Source organism: Centruroides vittatus, unplaced genomic scaffold (genome assembly GCF_030686945.1).
Source record: "Centruroides vittatus isolate TY-2023 unplaced genomic scaffold, ASM3068694v2 contig_452, whole genome shotgun sequence".
Classification (NCBI taxonomy): Eukaryota; Metazoa; Arthropoda; class Arachnida; order Scorpiones; family Buthidae; genus Centruroides; species Centruroides vittatus.
This window is the reverse complement of record NW_027122248.1, coordinates 664,295-681,773: the sequence shown is the minus strand read 5'-3', so window position 1 is coordinate 681,773 and position 17,479 is coordinate 664,295. Positions and strand designations below refer to the sequence as shown.

General features: G+C 26.7%; 1 protein-coding gene across 1 annotated transcript in view; it reads left to right on the top strand.

Moving 5' to 3' along the window:
* The window catches only part of Ire1 (serine/threonine-protein kinase/endoribonuclease Ire1), a 50,393-nt gene that overhangs the window by 22,311 nt on the left and 10,603 nt on the right, over window positions 1–17,479 (top strand). Inside the window, exons 6-16 of the mRNA XM_067272610.1 lie at window positions 1,549–1,591; window positions 1,828–1,889; window positions 2,475–2,534; window positions 4,009–4,195; window positions 6,886–6,967; window positions 7,241–7,397; window positions 9,976–10,337; window positions 11,778–11,829; window positions 13,213–13,303; window positions 13,401–13,530; window positions 13,603–13,759. Coding sequence (XP_067128711.1) covers window positions 1,549–1,591; window positions 1,828–1,889; window positions 2,475–2,534; window positions 4,009–4,195; window positions 6,886–6,967; window positions 7,241–7,397; window positions 9,976–10,337; window positions 11,778–11,829; window positions 13,213–13,303; window positions 13,401–13,530; window positions 13,603–13,759 — 1,383 coding nt within the window. The remainder of the gene's footprint in view (window positions 1–1,548; window positions 1,592–1,827; window positions 1,890–2,474; window positions 2,535–4,008; window positions 4,196–6,885; window positions 6,968–7,240; window positions 7,398–9,975; window positions 10,338–11,777; window positions 11,830–13,212; window positions 13,304–13,400; window positions 13,531–13,602; window positions 13,760–17,479) is intronic.

The window sequence follows — 17,479 nt, the reverse complement described above, 5'->3', positions numbered from 1 at the left end:
TATACAAAAGTTGGCCACCCCTGATCTATCTAACTTGTGTTAGGAAAATTTTTAATTGAAATAACATGACTTCTAGTGCAAATCAGAAGTTAATATAGTTAATTGGGGCCTCCTGTTCCTAAGCTTTCCATATCTGGCTTGACTTTCATCTATCTAACTGTTCTGTTCTTGAGATTAAGAAAGGACAGACAGATGGATGGCAGTGGGAATTTATAAGTTTACAATTTTGTCAAATTGCAGCTCAATAAGTTTTGGCTTAGAATTGAATACTTTGTAAATAAAAACTATATTAAACTCAAGTAACTTTTTACAAGCTGATGAATATTAGAATTTATTGAAGCTTTTTTATTATATTAAAAATATGTGTTGAGTTTTTTTTGTATTTTTTTATTATATTGAGCATTAAAGTGTGTTTTATTTGTTAGTATTTGTTGAAAAAAATAATTTTCAATATAACATTATTATTAAATTTTTAATTAAAGAATTTACAGTATATGTAATTTAAATATATTCTGTGCCTAAATATTTTAAATTAACTAAAGTTTCAAAAAAATAATTAAAAGAAATGAAATAACTTTTGGGAGAAGCAGAATCTCCTGGGAAATGATGATAGGATTCTAAATTTTAAAACACATTTTGACCAGTGTGGAAAACAATAACTTTGATTAATGTGATTAATGTTTTTAAATCTCAAATTATATTAAAGAAAATTAAATAAGAATATAGGACACAGACAGGATTTAATCAAGATGTAAAATACAAATCAATAATAATATTTAATTATTTTTTTTCAATATTTTTGCAATAAATTGCCAATTAAGAAGAATGGGAAGAACGTTTTAAATTGATAGAATATAATTTCAGTGAGAATGGAACTAAAGTCCCAATTTAAGAAGAAAAAAAAAATTATATATATATAATTTTTATATGTATATTGTATATGTAAATGTGTATATATATACACATTTTGGACATTTTTTGACTATAAATGACTGCTTTAAGTTTTTTAAAATTATATTTTTTCTCTATTTGTGAACCTGCAGTCTAATAAATTTTATTACAGAAAATGTTGTTTGTGTAAGTTTTTTATAATTAATTAATTAATCAATTATAATACAGGTACTCCTCACTTTATGACCGAGTTCCGTTCCGACGACTACGTTGTTAAGCTAATTGGTCGATAAGCAAGGAGCTTGCGTCGGAAATATAGGATCGTTGTAAAATTATACAAATTATGCAACAAACTTCAAATTTATTCATAAAAAGACTATTATAGTATGCGCAAGCCTATTATAGTACGCTTAGTGCGCATGTCACCATTCGCCACTGATGGACACTCAAGCTGAGAAAGGGGATTCCCCGAATTGCAGGTCGAAACTCGATTTGTTGTAAGTGCGAGTGGTCGTTAAGCAGATAGGTCGTAAAGTGAGGAGTACCTGTATTAAATTTTTTTATAATTAATTATAAAAAGTATTAATTAATACTTTTTTATAAAATAAAATTAAGTAAAAAATTCAAATATAAGTACTTACTAACTGTTTCTTTCAGAATATCAAGTCAGTATGTTTGACAGTACAAGTAGAGAGAAAAGGTACTTGCTATTTAAAATGTTTTATTTTTATTGCTCTTTTTATAAACTTTTTGAAAGCTCTAATAATAGAATAATTAAAGTTCTGTTTTAGTAATCAAGAAAAGATTTAGTATAAATACATTTGAATATTTAAAAAAAAAATTATTTATTAGTTTTATTAGAATCAATAATAATCTGTTGCAAATATTCCAATATACTGTATAATAAAAGTGTAATAATGAAATTATTCGTTTCAGATGGAATGTCACATTTTTTGATTACTCTTCACATGTTTCACCTGATAATAATGAAAATTATGGTAAGTTAGGTATAGTATAAAAACATTTACTTTATAAATTCTTATATATGTAACTATATATATACAGTATATGTTTTAATTGTCATTGGAAAAAATCTAAGAAATCTAGTGTAATGCAAAATCATCAACTAAGTCGATCAGTGGCAGTAAGTCAGATAAATTATTAAATAGTATGTTGTTTTATTAACTCAAGGTATATAGACTACAAAGGCACAAGATGTACATAAAACATACAGTTGAATCTACCACTATTCTTAGTGTAATCCAAGGGGAAAGTGAGTGGGTCTAAACAAAAGGGTCTTGTGTATGTCTGTCTGTGTAAACAAAGAGTTGTATAGTGCCACCTGGTGATGACAAAATTTGAACCTCAACTCATAATATAGATGTAATTGGATAGAGAATATAGCTATTTTCATACTTAATTTTATTTGAAAAGTTAAATCTTAAATAAAGTAATTTCATTTTATAAATATTTAATTTCTAGAAATGTTAACTTTATGGAAAAAATTTTAAATAATTCATTGTTTGTTTTAATACTTGATTATACAATATTATATGAAAATTTTTACTTGTTTTTATTTTTAGGTTTTGCTCATTTCTCTTCTAGTGCAGGAGGAAGAATATTAACACTGGATAGAATTACTGGTAATTTTAATTAACATATGAAATAAGATAAATAACATGAAATCCACCAAATAACTATTGCCAGTTTACATTTGGTTATAGTATGATTAATTAATAATTAGAAATAAATTTAAATTAAATTAAATAATTTAGAATTTTCTGGGAGAAAAGATGAAATCCATGTCTACATATCTTGCAGACGTGTTATCAATTACACTATCTGGATTTCTGTCTAATCTTTGATTTCAGACTATAATTAAGTAAAACCATATAAGCATACAGGTTAATTACTATCCCAGTTGATGACATCTTACATCCATAGCTTTCCATGACTAATTACAAGCTTTACTGCTTTTTTTTGTGCGCGTGTACACCATGCCAGCCATATCATGTGTGTGTATACACATGCAATGTGTATGTTGTAAAATCTATAGTTTCCATGCTGCCTCATGTTATATGAACATTTTATAGGAAATCAACATTATTCAACAAAAAAGACAGGATTCTTAAACTAGAAAATGAAACCAGAAATATTGCTATAAATAATTTGCCAAATCTGACAGTGCCTTCCCATGTGCTGACAATGTTTGCATTCCAAAAAACAAACAGTAAAAAACTGTATGACAATCTTGCCGTCTTTTGAGCATTGATGCTTTCCTGCAAAGCAAACGGGGGGCACTGTGCAGATTTAATGACATACATACATATGTACAATATATAGTATGTTCAAAAACTTACAATCACACGTTTGGTTAATTGAATTCAAGATCACTTCCAGACTATAGTTGAGTAGGAAGATCATAGAGCTAAGTAAAATAATTAGTAATGCATCTTCACGGTTTGTGGAAGATATAGGTTCAAGCCTTATTTCAGGTTAATCTTTTCTCCAGAAACTTTGAATTATTTAATTTGATTTAGACTAAATTTGTTTTTAATAATTAAATTTAAAACAAGATGGTGGCTTAACTGCCTATCTTTTGGCCAAATTATTTTGCTTAATTGTTAATTAGTCATGTCAGACAATAGACTGGTGAATGTTATTTGAATTATGCTGGTTGTTTGAATATATTAGAATATGAAATTTTATAATATATCTTAATAATATATGCTTGTTACTTTAATAGATTCCAGGATTTATGAGTAATTTAAGTTTCTTTATAATTTATAATCTCTAGATTTATTAACTTGATTACTCCAATTCCAGCTTAATGATTTTTTTTCCATATAATTTTGTAATGATTAAGTTGCAAATTAAACTCTTAAAACCAAAGCAATTCAATAAATTAATGGATATAATATCATTCAGCTATCTTGAAAATCACATTTAATATTGATCATTCATACAAGTCTTTTTTTTTACTTAATGGTATACTCTAAAAATAGTGAAATTTTTTATATGTTTATAGTAGGATTAAAAAAGAAATGATTAATTTAGTAAAGTATTTAAATTTTGAATGTAATAGAATTTTGTATAATAAATACATAATAATTTTAGGTGATTTAATTTGGGACCAAGATTTTGGATCACCCATAGTTGCCTTATATATGTTACATAAAGATGGTCTTCATCGTTTACCATTTACCACAATAGCTATAGAAACACTTGATCATCTTACAAGTCAGATTTCTGTCCTTAATTGGAAATATCGTCTGTTGAAACCAACTAAAGAAACTAGATTGTTGTAAGTAATTTTTAACAATCTTATTAAGTATTTATAATTGATTTATTAATCTATTTATATATTTATAAACTACAATATGTTTATAATTATTTTTAAAATAGTTGAGATTATTCATTCGATATCTAATGATTAAGTAAATGAAATTAATTTGAAATTTTATAAATTAAAATTTGAAGTGTTTGAATTTCCAACATTAACTATTTAAATGAAGTATACATATAATTCATTGTGTCTACAAAATACTACTATTTTCTTATGTTAAAAAGTTTAATTATATGATGATACATATTTTTTATACAATGTTTAAAATTTTATAAATACATTAAAGATATGAAAATAAATTTATTAATACTTAAAATAAAATTAGTTTATAAGTTTTAGGGTTTTTCTTAGTATTATTAAATTATAGACATTATTTATATAGTTCTTTTAAAAGAAACAAGGAGTTTGGTGACACACAAATTAGACTTGGCAACAGGTAAACTGCCACTGTCATCTGACTGATTAATCAAACAGTATCTACTATTAACTTATTACTATTTAAATTAAGTATTGAAATTATTAGATTTTACACTTACAGAATAGAGAATTTTCATAGTGGACAATTACTTGAAGAAAAATTGTTGGAGATTAAAGCAATAGTTTTTGGAAAATATGAATCATCTTTGCCAATAAAAGTTTTTTTCATAAATTTTTAGCTGGTGGCAGTCCATGAAGTGTTTGCTTAACAAAAGAAGAGTTGTTATAAAAAAGTTATCTGAGAAAAGACTATGAGACATTCAGGCATGCTTAGAAGCAAGTGCAAAAATTCCTAAAGGCATTTATCTCAAGACTTGATCAATTTATGTTCTATTTATATAACTATGAAAATAATCAAATTCTGGCCTTGTAAATGATGTTATGAGCTTATTTTTCATTCAATGTTCATAATTTAAGTATTTCTGACAATACATAGCAGAACAACATTCAGCATTGTCAATTCTGGTTTGTTTCATCAAGCTTCTTATATTATTACTTATGACTAAATCTTTCATTTATTTAATGCAAATAAAATACAATTTTATATTTTTAAATATTAAATATAAATAATGTAAGAAATTTAATATTGAAAGGAATATAAATAATGTAAGAAATTTAATATTGAAAGGAATATAAATAATGTAAGAAATTTAATATTGAAAGGAATATAAATAATGTAATAATTATTTGTAGAAATTGTTATTTTATTCTTTAATAATTTTGCTAAATATTTAAAGAATAATTCTTTCTTTCTATCTTGTATTAAATTTAAAACAACTTAATCATCTACCTTTAGTTTAAATTATTTAGCATTTGTATATTTAATTAGCTAAAAATGTAGCTTGATAATAAATCTGACTTGATTATTTGATTATAAAATGATTTGGTTTGGTCTCTTATATCATTGCAATAGTGAAGTTGATATTAGCTGGATTCCTTTATTAATTGAAGTAAACATGAATGCAGTATTTTTTAACTTTTTTTTAACAGTTGATCCCAACTTGATAACTTTTTTCCTCACAACACCCCTATTTATTTATCAATGTAGAATTATAGCACATTTTGTACTTTTAATAATACAGGTAAGAAAATTGTGTAGTGCTGCTCAGCATTATATTTCACAATACCCCTAAAAGATTGCTGTGATGCCCTAGTTGACAATCATTAAATCACAATAATATTAACATTAAACTAATCAAAAGAAGTTTTAAAAAGTTATTCTTAAATTATCAGTGTTTGATATTTGAAGATTATTCAAAAGGGATAAAAATGACTGTATTTCTAAGAATTTTAAAATATGAAATATATAGAAAGTCTTTCAGCTAAAACACTCAATTGGCACTGATTTCAAGGTAACAAATTACAACTTTAAGCAGTTAACAATAAAAAGATATTTGTTTTACTCTGATTGCTTTTCCATTTTCTTATTCATATGCATTTTGCCTTCTTTGTTTTTTGGCCTCATCATTGGATAACAATGCCCGTTTTACATTGGTGTGCTTTTCTACTGTATAAAGCTATCTCAGCATGCATTTAATGACATTCCATTATTTAAATTTATATTATTTACATATTTTAATGTACTGTAGTGTTCTTATATCAACATTTAATTATATTATTTTCTTTATACAATATTTTTATATTATTCCTATTAAATTTTACTATCATGTTGGTTGCAGTGTTGGAACCAAGGAGATTCTTTATTCTTTAATTGTATTTCAGCTTCATATTCTTTTAGTCTTTTTTCCAGCTTCTGTTTTTCTCACCTAAGTAGCATTTTGGTTGAGAACACGCATGAGAATTTATATATTACTCCTGCTACATCCAGTTGCTGATTTTTTTTTTTTCTTTGTTATAAACAAAATTTAATGAATTTGATAACCTGTTTTTTTGTGATGGGATGATAAGTGTAGAAATATTATTAAATTTAGTTTTATATATTTTTCATAAAAACTATTTATATGGGACATACCTTTTAGTTATTTTCTTATTGATCAATGAAGATTATTCATTGATCGATATTTGAAAATGAAGGCAAGATTTTTAAGAAATGTTGCTATGTAAATTATAGAGACTTCTAGAATTAATAATTAATGAAATATTGTTGTCTTTTGTAATCATACATTTTTCCATATATGAGGAAAATAAAAATATAATTTTATTATTTTCAGTCCTGCTTTATATATTGGTGAATATGCACATGGGTTATATGCTCTTCCTTCTCTAATTGATGAAAAGCAAGCTGTTATAGTGGTAAGTAACAGCTGTTTAATAAAATCATTTTGAAATATTTTAAGTAATAAAAAAAACACATTAATTTATGAATATATGACACTGCATCCTAACATCTTTAGTCTGCAGATATGTAAGTATTTAACAGAGAATACTGAAATATATAATGATCTAATAATTTAGTTTTTATTAAAATTCAAAATTAAATAATATAAATTGGAATAATTTGAATATTGTCTCTGTTTTTATGATCATGATTTTGATTTAATTGCTAATTATTTAATTTTTTATTAGATACGTGAGCCATTACTACTTGAAGGACCTGATAGTTCCTCAGATAAAACAATTCATCCATCCTTACTTAATAAAGTAAATCAATTTGAAATTCCATTGATATTAGATGATAAATATTCAATGCATCACCAAAATTCCCGTGATGTACTATTACTAGGTATGTTTTTAATTAATATATTTTTAAATATATAAAAATATGTTCGTATAGATGAGTTTGTCTGTGTCATTAGGTATATCTAGAAATCCTAGCTCTCATTTGCTAAAGAATTGAAACACTGCTGATCTGTAAAACATTTATTAAGTTGAAAAGAGAAAAATTTAAAATTCAAAAGATTATAAAGATAGCAAAATTAGAATAAAAATGTGCCAGATTGAAAGTGATTATATGTTGTCACAAATGGTTGTTTTAATGATATCTTACATGATATTAATGCTGTAATATCATATAGAGTATATAGATTGCTAGGACTTACAACATTTTTATGATTTTATTTAAAAAATAATGCAAATAAAAAAGTTCCTGACACTAAATATAATAATTTGTTTTTGACAAGGCTGTGTCTTGTTTATAAAATCGCAGTGCTGTCCTGGCTTACCAGCTTAGAGGTATGGAGGAGTACATGTCAGGAGTTGCAATTTGGCACAGAGTATTAGGTGCCCAAATCATGTGCGCATAAAAAAACCAGACTTGTAAGCAGTCAGAGGACAGAGAACAAAGTCAAAATAAAATACAAAATGGTGACACTTTGTACAAACAGGCACTTGTGCAAGATTTGCGCATGCATTGTTCGTTGGGAAGTTTGAAATGTGAATGTTGCGAAATTGAATTTTGACAAATGAATCTTTGAAAATATCCATTTACCTTGCCTGTGTTATTCCCGACATATCTCTGGTTGTCATGTGCTGACCTTGATTGGTTGATCCGAGGTATCTTATTTCAGCATTGGAACGTTTTTGAAAGTAGATGGTGCTAGTCATTATAATTTTATATTAAAACGAACTTCTGAAATATAATTTTTTTTCTTTTTACATTTATTAATATATATATTGTTTATGCAAAATAAAAAATAATTTCAGACGATACAATAGCCATGATTATTTTTTTCAAAAACGGGAAATTTTCGTTAGGCATTGACAAAAATTCAACCCGGGGCGACATGCAATGGAGAGAAACTTTGACATTGCTTTTTTGTTGAAATTAACTTATTCATTGTGGATGACCTCGTGGTTATGGCCATGACTGGTGAAGTTTGAATGATCGCGCTCAAAACCAGAGATACCAAAGATTGGAGAATGAGAATGAGACTCGCCTTGAGCGTCAAAGTGATCCTGCTTAGTAGTGAGTCTCCGAGACATAGTCTTGTCCCAAATATGGCCTTGCCATCTTACTTGTTTAATATTTTTTTCTAAAATAAGGGCATTATTTTCTGTACTTAATGAAAAAATGGAAAAGTCTCCATATATAAAATTTCAATTTTGTATTTTAATTTTTTTCTTTTTCATTTCCAACTCACAAAAAACAAATGTGTTGGAGACTTTTGTGTCACTCTATCTAAACTTGAGTACAGTCTGTCATAACAGATAAGATTTCACACTTATTGACAAACAACACAAGATTACATATATTATATAGACATAGTTGTTCTAGTCAACATTCTACACAACATCCAAAATACATGTATTGAAAAAAATCAGTAAATACTCAGTAAAACTCACCCATGAAATAAAATGCCTGTGGAGAATAGATAAGGTAATTATTATGTCTTAATCCTTTCTAGCAGTGTAAAAAATACATCATTTCATATTCACTGCACAAAATTCTAGAAAATTAAGGCTTCACAACAGTACACAAATTATGCTATAGAAAACTGCTATACTAAACACGTCATGTGGTCATAAAATTCTTAAAAACACACACATACATGAACAACATAACTACAGAACAAACTATTATTTACTTATGCCTTGACTTTTGTCTGGTATGGCATTAGGCACCAGTATATGAACCAAATAAGATGCATTTTACACTATAATAATAATAATGTGCAAGTATTAAAGCTAGTCAAAAAGTTTAATATGATGAATATAAAAATTATTTTTTATTTCAAATTTTATTTATACTGTTATAAACGGAGTTTGAAATTTTATGTGATTTTATTTGAAACTGTAAATTTGTAAAATGGAACATGAGAGAGGGGGGGAACTTTGATAATCATTCTCTGTATGTTTTATTAATTTTGTTATTTTGTGTGTGCTGCTGGAGGTGCTATAAATGTTATTAATAAACAACATTTATAGCACATTAAAATAAGCAAGGATTTTTTGTAACTGATTTTAAAAGATTTTGTATTATAAAATTAATTTAAATTACCATATTAAATAGTGTTAATAAATTTAAAATAATTTTGAAAATTTCTTTAAATTTATTAACACTATTTTATATATTAATATTAATTATTTAATTATTAATTGCATTAACTTTAAATTATACTGTCTCTATTATATTCCTTGATGGAAAATGGCAGTTATAAAAATTAACAAAGATTAAATTAACCTCTTTATAATTGGAAATGTTATGTTTAATAAAAATTTGAATTACTAATATTTAATTATTCAGAATTATTTAGATTTATTTATTTTTTTTAATAAGTATGGAGGGAATTTTACTGAAATGTTTTAGATTTTTAAATGTTTTGAATTTTAAAATTTATTTTTATTTTAAAAATATATTTTAGGTTACCATAATTTACCAGAAAATTTTGCCACAACTATTACACCTCTTCTACAAATCACTGGAAAACCAGATCCAACAGCAACTATTATACCTGATAGATTGCCTTTGAGAGGAGAACATGAAAAGAAACCATTGAATACTGTTAAAGAAAATTTAAAGAATAAAAATATGAAATCACCTAAGCAAAAGAAACCTTCACATCAAATACCACCACCATTTGATATTCATAGTAATAAAAGATTCTATAAAGACAAGATTAATAATTTAGATCTCTACTCTCAACTGAATAATGTTTCCAGTTGGATTCAGATACCGTTTATACTGTTTTTGTGCTGCACAACTGGCTTAGTTGTATATTATCAAGTAAGTTGAAAGTACAAAATTATAATTAATTACTAATTTTATAAAAATGTTAAAAATTATTAAATATGAAATGTAATTGCTACAAACTTGATAGTTTTATTTTATTTCTTTATAAGTTATTAGTTAGGTTTAGTATTGATAAATTAACAATTTTTTAAATTAAGAATTAATCTAAATTATAAATATAACTGTCTAATTTCTTATAAAGATTGGAATACAGATAAAATAAATACAATGTAATAAATAAATTGTTTTGAATCATCATGAAATAATGCCATTTTCTTATAGAATCTTACTATGTTTTTCAAAATAATGAATACCGCTCTACTTAAAATTAAACTTAAATTAGAAATTAAAATTTAAGTTTTGATACATGCATACATACTGTGTATATTAAATCATATATATAGTATTGTAAGTATTTAAGTAAAACAGAAACAGTAAATTGAGTTTAGTCAGGATCAGTTCTGTCCAAAAAAATTTCATATTTCTTACATCATGTATTGTAGTCATAGACAAGATTCAGAATGATCATAGACCTGATCAGAATTCACATAAAATGATCTATAATCGTTATATGTGAATCATTTTGATTGACTCTTCTTTTACTTTTTTTATCATAATTTCATACATTAACTGATATTTTCTATGTTGAAATTGGATGAAAAAGTAATGCTAACTGTAATAAAGAATGAGTTTTTCTTTAGTTGCTGTTTCCATGATAATTCTTTCACTTATTTATTATAATACTAGGGTATTACTATAGTATTACTATTATATTATTTTTCACCAAATTGAGTAGTAAGGCACAATTAGTAAGCATTAGTAAGTAATGTCTGCTTGATAATTAAAGACAATGTGTATTTAATATCAAAACATTAATTAGTGAGGTTGAGGCCAAAGTTTTAAATGCGGAAAAGTGTACATCGGACATTCAGCACCGCTTTCCTGTAAGCCTAGAAGTTTGACAATGGTGTTTGGAAAGTCAGTGGAATCATGCTCAACATTCCAAATGCCATTGTCAAACTTCTATGCTTACAGGAAAGCAGTGCTGAATGTCTGACGTACATGTTTTTGCATTTAAAACTTCAGCCTCAATCTTGCTATTAAGTGAGAAAAATGATTTTTGCTCTTATTTAAATTAACTTGTTACTAAATGATAAAAATTATGGATAATGATGTTTACAGATTTTAAATAATATTTTTATATTTTTGTTTTATTTATTTAAAAGAAATTCTACATTTGTATAATATTAAAAATAGAATTTAGAAGTGACGAAAAACTGTTAATGTATTAAAAATGTTTTATTTCTATTATCATAGTAATATTTAAACAACAAAAAAATGCTTTCTATGTAATGATATAATATATTTATAAAATTTATTATTGTTATTATTAAGTGTTAGTATGCTTATAAAATTAAATAAATTTTTTTACAGACAAGAATGAATCAAAAATCCAATAAATATACATATCGAACTGATATAGAAGGTATGTTTAATTTGAGATTGAAAAATATTACTTATTAAGACTGATCTAGTATTATTGTTCTTATAAGTTAAATATACTTATTATAATTACTATGGTACTCACCTATACTGATAACAATAACTGACTAATAATATAAAAATGGGATAATTAAATGTAATTGATGGAAATTCTGGTTTTATTGACTTTGACAATTAAAACAATTAAAAAATATTTATTGAATAATTTTAATTATAATAGTTATTATTAATAGTAATCCATTCAATATATAATTAAAACTAGCAGGTAGGCCCGGCGTTGCTCGGGCAAAAGTAACGACCGCAAAGATTAAGATTATTACGTTATAGTCACAAAAGAAAAAGAGTAATTTATCAACAAACTAAGTATTTCTAAAGAAAGGTCAAATTGGAAAATCGAATGTTCTAATATTGTTCGATTTTCACGACGTGTTCTGATTATATCGTTCGATTTTCATTGAATGTTCTAAAGAAGAAAGATCGAGAAAAACCGAACTAATCTGTTTAAATTTGAAAATCGAATATGTTCTAACATATTACTCTTTTTCTTTTTTTTTCCTCCAGTGCCCATAAATCCTTGCACGTCGCTTTCTCTTGTTCTCCATTGTTACTTAACACTATCATTGTTACTTAACACTTTGGTACTTAAATTTGGTACCCTGTGTATCAAATTTCAACTTTCAACTCCTAACCATTTTAGCGAAAATTAAGATTATTACGTTATAGTCAACCTTACCCGTTTTCACAGAATGCAAGAGTTGGGTCCCCCTGTTTCCAGACTAATTACAGAATTTTTAGATAGGTCTAAAAATATGTTCGATTTCGGGCAAAAATGAAAAAAAACTGCATCTGTGTCTTGCACGTCGCTTTCTCTTAACACTTCCATTGTTGACACGTCTATTGTTGACACTTCCATTGTTACCTAACACTTCCATCAATAATGGAAGTGTTATGCCTTAATCCTGTCCCTCTCCCCTGTGCGGAGGAATTTTGAAAAATCCATTCTTAGTATGTGTTCTCGTGACATACCCTAACTGTGTACTGAATTTCAACTTTCACATCCCAACCGTTTGGGCTCTGCGCTGATTATTATTATCATTATTATTATTATTATTATCAACTCGTCTCGATTATATAAGTATATATATATATATATATATATATATATATTATATAGATTTGTTTAATTGAGGCAGCCACTTAATTGGGCCAAAATGGATTAGTCCCGACGTGTCTCAATTAAGCGGAATTGACTGAATTAAACTTCGGAATTACTAACTTTATGTTTTAATTTACACCTACTGTATGTGTACAAATATTATTTAATGAGAACAAAAATAATAATTTATTAAATACAAAATATTTTTAGAACTACCAGAAGGTTTTCTACGAATTGGTAAAATTACATTTGATCCAAATTCTATACTTGGTCATGGCTGTGAAGGAACCATTGTATATAGGTAAAGAAAAATTGATTATTATGATAATATCTAAGTTTTTATATGTAATAAATAAGTGTTTATATTATTTACTAAAAGCAATATTGATTATTGTTAGAGGTAAATTTGACAACCGTGACGTAGCAGTAAAAAGAATACTTCCAGAGTATTTTAGTTTTGCTGATCGTGAAGTAGATTTATTGCGAGAATCAGATAAACACCCACATGTTATTCGCTATTTTTGCACTGTAAGAAAAGTTTTCATTAAAAATTTTAAAATAATAAAATTAATTAAATAAAATTAATACTCTATAACTCAGGAACAAGATAAACAGTTTCGATATATAGCTTTGGAATTATGTTCAGCTACTTTATCAGATTATGTTGAAGATTTTAATTTTAAAGAGAAATTGGATATTAGTACAGTATTACATCAGGCATCATCTGGCTTAGCTCATTTACATTCCTTGGACATAGGTAAGAAAGTTTTTATGTAAGAAAATACTAATATCACAATGTTTTCAATGTCAAAATTTTTTAACTAACAAAATTAAGTTGAATAATGAATTACACAACTTGCATTCTGTAGATTTTGAAAATATTGTTTTATATTAATAATTTTTAATTAAATAGCATCTATAGAATCTAATCTTATTTCTGAAGTTTTCATTTTAGTAGTTGTTATTTAAATATTGATGTTAAAATACCAATAATTAAATGATATTGCTGGATATGTTATTGGACAATAACTTATTTTTTCATATCTAAAACAAACTTTTATTACTTGTTAAATAGTGTGAATAATTTTTAATAATTTAAATATAAATAGTGGTATTTATTATCAATGTTTATAAAAAATAAATAATTATCTGAATATTATCTTGTGCGAGGCTGAGAATGTTAATGATTTTACATTTTCTCTTAAAATCTTAAAATGTAAAAGATTGAAAACATAAAATATTGTAATATATCTTTCACTGTATAGATATTTTAGGAATAGAGTAAAATAAATTATAAATAATGTATAAAACTGAACAATTGTACATAAAATTATCATTAAAGTTTTCACAATAAACAATATAATAGCATTCACTTCATTGAATTTATTGTTGTGGATTTCAAAATTTAAAGTTGAAATTCAAATAGTAAATTTGAATTTTATAGTGATTGATGAATATAAATCAGGCTTTTACAAAATTTTAGAAAGTAATTCTAAATTCAAATAACATTTTTATTAAATTTTGAATTTATATATTTTTGCTGCACAGATCATTTTAATATTTATTTATTTGATAGTACAAGAAAAGTCCTGTATGTACGGGCAAAAAAATGAACCATACAAAAAAAGTATTACAATCACACATAGTAATATAAAAACAAAATTACAGTGTCTTCCACAAGAAACACGTGACAATCAGTCTATAAACAAAAAGAGGTACAATATTATCATCATCACATCCTTACTAAAGTCAATAAATGTTACCCCAAAAAAACAAAATAACAAATAAACACACACAAAAAAAAGAAAGTTGCAGTGATTGGTTGACACACATAAAACTAAAACTGATAATAAAATAAAGTAAATTAAACAAATACCTGAAAAATATTAAAGTGTTAATTAATAATTGCCCAAAAGCGCCGACCATAAATGCTGCCAACTATCCAACACTCAGATGTCCTCTTAAATACTATAATCACACCACCTGGTGGACAAATTTCTGAAAAAAGAAAGAATAAAAATAGCTTATTCTAATCAAATCAAACCTGTTGATCGTTTATCTTAGTAATAAACCTGTAAATACAATAATATTTGTTATGGTCTTGCAACAGTTGCCTATATGATTGAATTGACAAGTAATCTTCTCCAAAGCACTTTTGTCTATCTGCAGTTAAAACTTTACATTCAGCTATCACATGATAAGCATCAAAATTGACGCAAGAATCACAGAACTCACAATACTCGATACATGGAGATCTCATTCGTCTAAATGTATTACATCGAACATGTAGCACTGCTTGTATCATACAAAATGGTCTTTCCATATTTAAATAAGTCAGCGACCCCCAATCATTAAAAACATCCCGATACCACTTATTATATTTATAATTGGCCGCTCTATCTTTGAATTCGTTTACATAATTGATCGCATTAAAATATCAGAGGCAATAGTTTCATTGACCATTGTTGGCTCAATTCGATAACCGAACTTCTGCATCAAAGACACAATACGATCTCCCCACACTATTCTTAACGAAATTAATAATTTAGCCGACTCGGTAAGCTTACTAGCAGCCTGTTTGTATACCCATCTTAGGTTACTTTTTATTATATAAAAATAAAGGGGAATCCTTTGAAACTCCAAATATATAATATACGATGGAATCCATCTTTTTAATGAATATAGATGCTTAATAAAATTAATTTGTAGATTATCATCTCTGTCTTTCCAATCAAAACCCCACACCTCAGACCCATATAACACTACTGACTGTATAAAAGCCTCAAACAATTTTAACTTATCTTTCCACCGTACCAATCTGCCAGAAACACATACCTTAATAATCTTATCTATTCCTATATTCACTTTATTATAAATATACTTTAAATGTTTAGAAAAACGTCCATTAGACCGGAAGAATACACCCAAATATTTATACTCATCAACTACTACTATTTTACACTCTTGTAAAAACCAATTTTCCCTTTTAGAATGTTTTCCTCCGTTTCGAAAAACCATGATTTTGGATTTATTAATATTCACTGAGAGATTTAACTCCTGTAATGCAATTTCCAAAAAATCTATCAATCTCCGTAGGCCCAAAGGCTAGTCTGCCATAACCACCAAATCATCAGCATGCATCAAAATTTTCACCTCAGTTCCCAACAGAAGCATTCAATTTACTTACCAGTGGAAATAAATATAGATTAAACAATAATGTGCTCAAAACACAACCCTGTTTCACACTCTTTAGCGTAAAAAAAAGATCAGAAATACCCTTTTTACCGGACACACAAGCCTCTGTATTAGTATATAACTGAATCAAAAAATTTACAAATTTATAACTCAACCCGATCTTCAATAGCTGTCTTCACAAAATGTCTCTATCCAAGGAATTAAATGCTGCAGTCAAATCTACAAAAAAGATGTAAAGTTTGCCTCGTTTCTTCATTAAAGACTTCTGTATTAAAGCATATAAAACAAAAATATTATCCAATGTTGAAAAACCCGACCGGAAACCAACCTGGAAGTCCGAAAGAACTTCAAACTTATTCAACCACATTACCAATCGCTTACCTAAAATTTTACAAAACACTTTAGAAATAGTCGGTAGTAATGAAATTGGTCTATAATTTTCCGGCAAATCTCTGCGCCCCTTCTTATATATAGGAATGATCTTACATATACGCCAATCCAATGGAATTATTTGTGATTGATAGACATTATTGAACAAACCTGCCAAATATCCAACCAAATCTGGATGATTCTTATACAGCTCCACCGGTATACCATCTATACTTGGAGTAGTCCCATTTTTCATAGAAACTTAAACCTTTTTAACTTCCTGTTCCGTTATCTCGGTATCCAACAACTCGTCCTGCCAATTCACACACCAATTATATTCAGCGATATCTGGTAAATACTGCCTAGAACAAAATTTTTGAGCAAAATACGTTACCCAATCAAGATCTGGGAGTTCACTACGTTTCCTACCAATAAAGAAATTAATAAATCGCCAGAACTGTTTACTATCACCAGATGCCAAATTACTATTCATCCTTTTCAAAAAAAGCTTTTTCTTAGCTCTACATAAATTGCGAGTGATATTCCGCTCTTTAACGTAATGACACACAGCAATACTATTTCCAATCTTGGCTCGCCTCATTCTTTTCAACGCCTGGTTTCTCCTTGCAATACTCAATCTACAATTAACATCAAACCACGAAATACAAGTTCCAGCCGACCTTTGATACCAATCAGAAAAAGATGATTTAATTAAATCATCCAAAATCTCAAACGTTAATACCGACTGACTCAGGATTGCAGACAATAACTCACTGTATTTATGATTCCCCACCTCTTTACTTTCTTCCCTCCAAAAAATTCTCACTCTACTATCTCTAGACCTATTCCACACTTCTCTAGTTTTCTTTTTGAATTTACAATCCAAAGTCACTCTAATTGGAAAATGATTACT